Source organism: Leuciscus leuciscus (genome assembly GCF_965113295.1).
Source record: "Leuciscus leuciscus genome assembly, chromosome: 14".
Lineage (NCBI taxonomy): Eukaryota > Metazoa > Chordata > Actinopteri > Cypriniformes > Leuciscidae > Leuciscus > Leuciscus leuciscus.
Window position 1 is genome coordinate 41,010,831 of NC_138738.1, and position 9,170 is coordinate 41,020,000.

The 9,170-nt window shown below is 39.4% G+C and overlaps 1 protein-coding gene across 2 annotated transcripts in view; it reads left to right on the forward strand.

Annotated features, from left to right (window-relative positions):
• Positions 1-3,297, forward strand: part of zglp1 (zinc finger GATA like protein 1) — a 13,846-nt gene extending 10,549 nt beyond the window's left edge. The window contains exons 5-6 of one of the 2 annotated variants that reach the window (XM_082136199.1): positions 1,866-1,959; positions 2,447-3,297. In XM_082136199.1, the coding sequence (XP_081992325.1) occupies positions 1,866-1,959; positions 2,447-2,567 (215 nt within the window). In that variant the 3' untranslated portion in view covers positions 2,568-3,297. The remainder of the gene's footprint in view (positions 1-1,865; positions 1,960-2,446) is intronic. The other variant, XM_082136200.1, reaches the window with a different exon arrangement.
• Positions 3,298-9,170: the final 5,873 nt, after the last annotated feature.

A 9,170-nucleotide genomic window follows, 5' to 3' on the forward strand; every position in this document is an offset into this window, starting at 1 on the left:
TTGTTTAAAAAAATAATTACATCCATTATGTTATGGGTCAAATTTACCCGCACTGTTTAAACACACTTGACAGTCAAATAATCAATATGATTAAAAAGGAGTTTATTGATTTAAAAACGATTATATTGCCTGAGTGAAGAGAACTGCGTCCATAGCAACGCTCTGTTTTTCATTTTCACTGACGTAATGACGCAATGACGTGCACTTGCTAGCCTGTTCAATTTACGTGTTCTCCGAATGCTTAAGAGGAGCCTCGCCTAGCCCCTGAAGGAAGTGACTTGTAAGGACCAGTCCTGCCAAGGAAGTATCCTTGACATTGAGAAACACCTACTCACTCACTCACTAGCTCTAGTACCAGACACATCCACCAGAGGGCGTGCGACACTCACTCACTCACTCACTCGCTCTAGTACCAGACACATCCACCAGAGGGCGCGCGACGCTCACGCTCACTCACTCACTCACTCACACACTCACTCACTCACTCACTCTAGTACCAGACACATCCACCAGAGGGCGCGCGACACTCACACACACTCACTCACTCACTCACTCACTCACTCTAGTACCAGACACATCCACCAGAGGGCGCGCGACGCTCACGCACTCACTCACTCACTAGCTCTAGTACCAGACACATCCACCAGAGGGCGCGCGACGCTCTCACTCACTCACTCACTCACTCACTCACTCACTCACTCACACTCTCACTAGCTCTAGTACCAGACACATCCACCAGAGGGCGCGCAACGCTCACTCACACTCACTCACACTCACTCACTCACTCACTCACTCACTCACTCACTCACCACTCACTCACACTCACTCACTAGCTCTAGTACCAGACACATCCACCAGAGGGCGCGCGACGCACTCACTCACTCACTCATTCACTCTAGTACCAGACACATCCACCAGAGGGCGCGCGACGCTCACGCACACACACACACTCACTCACTCACTCACTAGCTCTAGTACCAGACACATCCACCAGAGGGCGCGCGACGCTCACGCACACACACTCACACACTCGTTAGTGCCGCTCACTCGCTCATCACTAGCTCTAGTACTCATACTGATCAAACTTGTTGCAACTCACCTTTGTTTATATAGCGTTACAATAAGGTGTCATTAGTTAACGTTGATTGTTGCATTAACTAATATTAACAATGAGCAAGATATTTATTCTAGTGTTTATTAAGGTTAGTTGTTCATTATTAGTTAATGTCAGCTCAGGTCCATTAATTAATATTAACAGATACAAAAATATGAAAATATATTCAGTTCATTTATTTGATTTGATTTTCTTAATCTATATTTTTTCACAGCAGCTTTACAGATTATGCTTGTTTTAATGTCACAATTTGGAATTCTTCACTTTCAGACGTTTAAACTCTTGAGCTTTTATCATTTCAAATCCTCAATCGTTTATTTTGGCGGAATGCTAGTGATGTCCACCCACCGAAATGTTTACAATTATGTGAATGTGTAAATAAAGCACACACTGTGTTCCCAAAAAGAAGATTGACAGAGGGACCCTTGACTCTTCATTACTATTACTGTATATCTCATTATATGCAACAATCAAGCTTTCCTGTAGCTCAAACAGTAGAGTGCTGGCGCTTGCAATGCCAAGGTCATGGGGTTCGATTCCCAGGGAAAGCAAGAACTGATGAGAATGTAAATGTGTACCTTGAAATGCAAGTCGCTATGGATAAAAACATCTGCCAAAATGCATAAATGTATATGTAGTTATAAGCGTTTATTCAGAGGGTTGTTGAGGGTCTCAGTGTTTGTAGAGTCACACTGAGTGTTAGTGTTGTGGCGATGATGAAATGATCAGTTCTGGTGTGTTTGTTCCTCAGGGAGTAAGATGTGTGCGTCGTGCTGTACGAGGAAGACTCCTCTCTGGAGAGACGCTGAAGACGGGACGCCGCTCTGTAACGCCTGTGGGATCAGGTGAGGAAACTCTCGCCGCATGTGGATTCATGTTCCCAGTCTTAAGGCCGTTCACACTAGAGTTTCCGTTCACACTAGAGCTGCACGATTAGTCGCAATGAAACCGCACGCGATTTGGCAAAGGCTGTGATTATTTTATTCGCATTTGTTTGAGAGTTGAGTCTCTCTCTAAAAGCCATTAAATGGATTTTGTGAAAATTAAGGCCTTAAATAGCATTAAAAAGCATTACATTTTAATCCTACAGGCATCAAAAATGTAGATACAGTTTTGAAGAAAATGTTATGCTATCAATTTATTTGAATATAGCCTTCATAATACTTTTTTTTTTTTTTGCTGTCGCATAATATGTACGTTAGTGTGATAAACATCCAGAACCGGTTCGGTAATTGCTTCCGGCCGGAGATGCGGAGATGACCTGGGTCATTTTTATCCAGACATCAATCGTTTCTGTTTACATTTGTTTGTGTTTATTTATGTTTTTTGCAGGTATAAGAAATATCGCGTGCGATGTCAGCAGTGCTGGAACATCCCGAAGAAAGAAGCGAACACCAACTCACAGTGTCAGAAATGTGGAGACGCCCTGAAGCTGAAGGGCGGCAGCTGGTAGGACTGTCATTACCGTCATCTTCACATCTGCGGACGCTCTCAGATCTGAGCGTTTCTGAGAGATGAACGTGTGACGCTTCATCTGAACGTGTGTGTAGATGTGATTCACACTGAATCTTTCTCAGGGGCTGTTATTGTGAACGGACTGATTTGCTGGAGCCATTTCAACTCGAGCTGTTCAGTTTCGTGCTGTACATGACCATTGATTGTTCACTTATTTAATTTCCCCATTTTTCTTGTTTGTGACATCATATTTATTAATGAATTATTTATTGATTAATGTATTTTCTTTGGTCACAGTCATCTCTCTGGTTTGTTTTTCCACTAGCTGACCATCACATGTGTTTGTGTTCAGAGGTTGTTCTGTGCGGGAATAAAATATATTAAATTGTATTTATTATAGTGCTCTATTGTCAGTGTTTTCTTAAACATTACTTAGACGCTTTATCTAATTCAGTTCGACATGAATCACGTCATGATGTATGTAGATTAATATTAAAGTCACTCTTTCTTCCGTATATCCGAGTGAAACGCTTCTGGAACAAGAACAAATGTGGGCGGGGCTTGATTTTGTTCATTGGGAATTGATTGGATGGTTGTGGTTTGCTATTGGCTGATCTCATGTGAGTGACAGGTTGCCCCGCCCTCGTCATCAGAGAAGAGATGCTGCAAGAAGTTATTCTGATTCAAGATTATTAAAACAATAATTATGTGCATCCATAAGTCATTTACAATAAACATGTTCCATAAAAAAAAGAAAAAAAGAATTGTCAATTTTAATTTCATGGTGACTAATGTTTCCTCGCCGATGATAGAATCAGCTGGTTTATGTGTGTGTGCTGAGTTGGGTTTGTGAGCGTAACTCAAACGTTCTGCTTTAAATATGACTAATCGGTTCTGGCATTTGATGAGAATTAAGGAGAATTTGGCCAAAAATCTCAAAACCAGACGCTCCAAGTTGCTCTTCGTCCGCCTGCGTAATCTGAGGATGATTCAGTTCAGATTCACATGTTCCCAATGTTCAGTACGGTTCTGTGACTCTATTTTAAAGAACTCTTTATGCCAAAAAGGCTCTATATAAAGAGAAATGTCTTAAATGATTGCATGCATAATATATATATATATATATATTTATTAGTGTTAAATTGTTTACTAGCTGTTAATTCATAAAATTTAACAAGTAAAAATGAATTAAAGCAAAATTTATTAAAACTGAATTCTTACAATGATCCCTAAAAGTGCCATTTTACAAACCCTTTTCTTTTAAAGGGGTCATTTTATGTTTCCAGAAGTGCACTGATATTGTTAGTATATATAAAAAATTGTCAGAATTTAGAAATATATCCTGATTTTAGCCTCTGATTTGAACACTGTTAGAAGGGGTGTGTCTTCAATGTAAACGCCCACTCCTGTGATTGGCTAACATCTTTGCATATGAAATGAGTACTACATGTGGAACTCTCAAATCTTTTACTACATTACTATTACAGCTCCAAGATGAACTAATCGTGAAGTGTTGATTATGGCGTTATATTTAGATCGACTCCTGTCGCGTGAACGCTTGCAGCGATGACATTCACATAGTTGAAATAAATAAGCTCTTTCCTAGCATTAGGATCCTTTGGAAGGTAATGTTATTTTTAGTCCAGTGATCCTGTATTGCTCTTCTCTCCTAAAAGCTGTCTTTGGACTAACGAGGAACTTTTGAGTTCTGAAGTTTACAGGATGTTTTTATAGTACAATGACCTCGAATGCCAAAAGATCAAGGAAAATTTGATTTCTCAGTTCATGACCCCTCTACAAGTGTGTTTGTTCCTTTGCTCTTTGCCAGTTTATTATGTTCAGGTCCCAGATCAGAACCGCAGTGGTTGTGTTTGCTTAGATTTGTTTAGATTTGAGTTTGAAATGTAAGGAGCTGTGAAGGAGAGATGATGATAGAAAGAATATAGAAGGGAAAATTATATTTCAATGCTTTTTAGTTTTGTGCTCGCTCCCAAATTTCTCATTGTGGGAAGGGCAGCGAGAAATTACATTTTTTTTTGCACAATTACACAATTACAAGGATTTTTATTTATTTTATTTTGCATGGTGTGTGTGTGTGTGTGTGTGTGTGTGTGTGTGTGTGTGTGTGTGTGTGTGTGTGTGTGTGTGTGTGTGTGTGTGTGTGTGTGTGTGTGTGTGTGTGTGTTGCTGCCAGGTTTATAGAGGAACACGATGTCCTTCCTGACGGGTCATGACTGACATCCTTCATTATCAGTAAAACCCGAGGAAACATTCAGTACATTCAAATATCGGAGAGCATCAATGAATCATAAGATGTCTAATGTTCACTCACATTTCAGACTTCTTGGATGTATACTCGGTTCTGTCGTGTGTCAGAAACATATGTTTATATGCATTATGTCCGAAAATTGGCGAAGTTGTTTTTACCATTTGGTTTCAGTAAATGCTCTGAAAGTTTGCAGTGTGTTTCACTGAACTCGACTATCAAGAACAATCTGATTCCTCATGAAATCAGCCCTTAACAGTATACATGCAGTGTATAATGCAGCTGTTTGTGAATGTAAAAGGTCTGCAAAGTTTCAAAGATCAAAGTGCAGATAAATTAGTTTTTTTCTAAAAGCGATTCTGAACTGAAACGAGCCGTCAGTAATTCCAGTCTCACTTCCTGCTGAACCTACATAGGCTTGAAACTCATTTGCATAAAGGTCTTGATTGGCTGAACAGCGTCTCTTTGCCCCGCCCTCAATCACTGTCATTGTATCTGAGACTGGAAGAGTTTGGTTCGTGTTGTTCATGTCGAGAAGACGCTCTTTGAGATTGATACGGTAAAACCCACATCATCGTTACTGTTCGTATCACTGTGTATCAAAGAGCTGAGATTCAGATATGATAATGAGCGTTTGCTTTCTGACCAATCAGAGCAGAGCAGCTCTCAGAGAGGCGGGGTTTAGAGACTGAATCTTTGATGGAAGCGTTTCAGACACTGAGAGAAAAGAGCTGATGCTGCAGTGGAGATTATGAGAAAATTAAAGTGTTTTTTGACCTTTGCCTGTAAACCTGTTGTAGGAGACGCCAAAACACAATTAGGACCCTTTAATAATAGCATAATAGGGCACTTTAAATAACCCCGTCTTTATCAACACGTTATCATTCAAGTTGTACGTTTGAACTCCTGTTGTCCTTTTGAACGATGCTAAAGCTTTTATGATTTTGGCCCTGTCCCATCGGCTCCACCTCGTTAATCGGAAACCCGGCGGCCCCTTCACAGCGTATTAAGAAATGAGTTATGAATAATGAGCGTTCGTGCACTCACACCTGTGACCGCGGCAGATATATCCTGTTTGGAAAATGGCCGACGGTCTCGCCAAACCCTCCCGCCCCGAGCGCTCCAACAGGAAGTGTGGACAGGAAGCAGCTGTCGCTGACTTCCTGCCTCTGCTGCTCCAGGTGCATCCTGGGTACTCGGTGCTCACCAGAGCAGACACAAGCTTTATCTGTACAAGTCCATTCGTTCTCAGCGAGCGCTGACCGATGGGGTGCAATGTAATGATTTACAGTCAAACCAAAATTTATTCAGACACCTTCAACATTACATTAATGTCCATCACTTTATCACAGTTTATTCGCTATAGTTTAGAAAATGTTAATAAAATATGGCAAGAACTCAGAGTTATCAAATCAGTTGATATTTGACTGGTTTTGTCCGTCCTTCTGTTAGACTGTCTCACACATGAATTATTTTGAATATCTGTCAGCTGTTAAATTTAACTACACAATTAGATAATACCAGTTTAGCTCAACCAATCACCAAGCAATGCTTCATTTTGTTCAGTCCGTGGTGTAAAAAGGTCGCATTAGCAATTAAAGGTAAAACACTTTGGTAATACATGGTCAGGTTCAAATAAAAGTAAGTTAAAGTTAAAGTGTTTGAATAATTTTTGGTCCCAAATGTTTATAAATGTTACTGGTAGTCACTGTGTGAATAATTTTTTGGGTATAATATGTCACAGTTTACTTTTATTTAGCCATCCTCACTTACATAAATGAACTATAGTGTCCGGCACCCACTAGTAAAAAAGTATCAAAAATGTTATCTGGTGTCTGAATAATTTTTGGTTTGGCTGTATATTTGATGTGTCGTCTGAATGAATCTGGATTGAACACGCAAGCGCTTGTAAAGTCTGATTCTCTCACTGTTAAACGCAAGAGCAGCCGCGCGTAAAGGATATATTTAATCGTACAACGGTTTCTGCATCTTATCAAACCACACGAGTCTTGAGTTTGTTTAGTCCACATATGCTTCATAATGTTTCTGATGGGTTTCATAGTCATGAATCATTTCATGTTTGGTGGATAAAAAATCAAATGTAGGATTTTTGAAAACTATAGTCTTGTGTATGGAAGCTTAACAAAAAAAAAGTTAAAAAAATAATAACTCGCGAATTTCTCACAATTGTGAGAAAAGGTCAGAATTGCGAGTAATAAATTTGCAATTGTTTTTTTTTTTCTCAGAATTGAGGAAACTCAAAATTGCCAGGGAAAAAATAATCAGACATTCACAATTAAAGTTAATTGCGAAAGATTTTTTTTTCGTGCAGTTGCAAGTGTATAACTTGTAATTCTGCCTTTTTTCTTCAGAATGGTGAGATTTAAAAGTCGCAATTACGCTTTTTGTTTTTTAGAAACAGACTTCCGTACTCGTGACACTTCACCTCTAAATCATATTTTAAAAGAATAACGTTAAATAGATTTCTTTGTTTCGGAATGCTAGGGTGTTGTGGCTGGTTGCCAGGGTGTTGCTATGGGGTTGCCAGCTGGTTTCTAGGCTGTTGCTTGTATGACTGCGCTCGTAAAGTCTGATTCTCTCGCCTTTTCACACAAGAGCAGCTTGTCAAGGATATAGTTAATTGTACAGTGGTTTCTGCATCTTATCAAACCGCACGACTCTTGAGTTCGTTTAGTCCACATATGCTTCATAATGTTTCTGATGTGTTTCATAGTCATGAATCATGTCATGTTTGTTGGCTTAAAGTCGGCTGATGTTTTTAATCAAATGTAGGATTTGATATTTGAAAACTGTAGTCTCGTGTATGGAAGCTTGTTTCCAGGTAACTTTTTTTTAATCTCGCAATTACGAGTTTATTACTCGTTACTTGCAATTGCAAATTTGTATGAAAATACTGTGAGAAATAAAGTCAGAATTGCGAGTCATAAATTTGCAATTCTGTTGTTTTTTTTCTCGGAATTGAGAAACTCGAAAATAATCAGAATTGTGAAAAACTCACAATTAAACATAATTGCGACTCCCACATTTCTGACTTTTTTTCCTTCAGAACTGTGAGATTAAAAGTCACAATTATCATTTTAGTTTTTATTCCATGGCAGAAACAAACTTCCGTAATCGTGACATTTCAACATAGTGACATTTCAACTATAAATCATATTTTGTAAGAATAACGTTAACTAGATGTCGTTGTTTCGGAATGCTCGGGTGTTGTGGGTGGTTGCCGGGGTGTTGCTATGGGGTTGCCATCTGGTCTCTAGGGTTGTATAACTGGTCTGTTGTTGTTGTTGTTGTTCTATGATTTGTTCAATGGTGGATCTGATCACTTAGTAAAGCAGCAACACACTCTCCTCAACACACTCTCCTCAACACACTCCCCGACAACAACACGTGATTTGAGTAATCATTCATGTCTGGAGCTCAAACACACACTCAACTTTAACATCTTAAGGCTGGAATACACTATTTATTTGTACTGATTCTTTGTCCCAATTTGCAGTCTGGACGAGTTACGCTAGTTGGTGGAAGTCAATCAGCACATGTTGGTTAGTCGGATTTGACAGATTTAACACTAAATTGCCCAGTGTATGATGAAGAGATTGTTTTTATTTTATTTATTTTTTTGTTTTTGTTTTTTGTTTTCTATCCGGTCGGATAAAATTAGACGTTTGATATTTTGAGCCGATCATTTTCATGTGTTTCAGAGCAACGAGCTGTGGGTTTTTGAAAGTTTTCATCTGTAACCATTTACAAAGTCGGCAAGTGTATTATGCGTAGTGTTTATAATCTGATGTGTATTTCAGTGTTTAGTACTGAAGGTTTCATCACTAACAGCACTAGAACTAGTGATGAGAGACTCTGTAAACAACACTAATTAAGAAGAATGACTAACCTCATCTAAACACTGATGGCACACACACACACACACACACACACACACACACACACACACAGAGACACTCACTCACACAATCTCTCTCACTGTCTCACACACTCTCTCTCTCTCTCACACACACACACACAAACACTCACACACACATTCACTCTCTCACGCACGCACTCACAGACACACTTAGACAAATACAAACACACACACACACACACACACACACACACACACACACACACACACACACACACACACACACACACACACACACACACACACTTGTATTGCTCTAAACAATTAAGCCTCACTGATCTGTATCTCTGACACACAATAGTGTTTACATGGATGGAGGAAATGTGTGTCGAGCGCAAGTGTGAGTTAGCAAGAAAAGTTTAAATATTGCACAATAAGTGTGTGTGTGTGTGTGT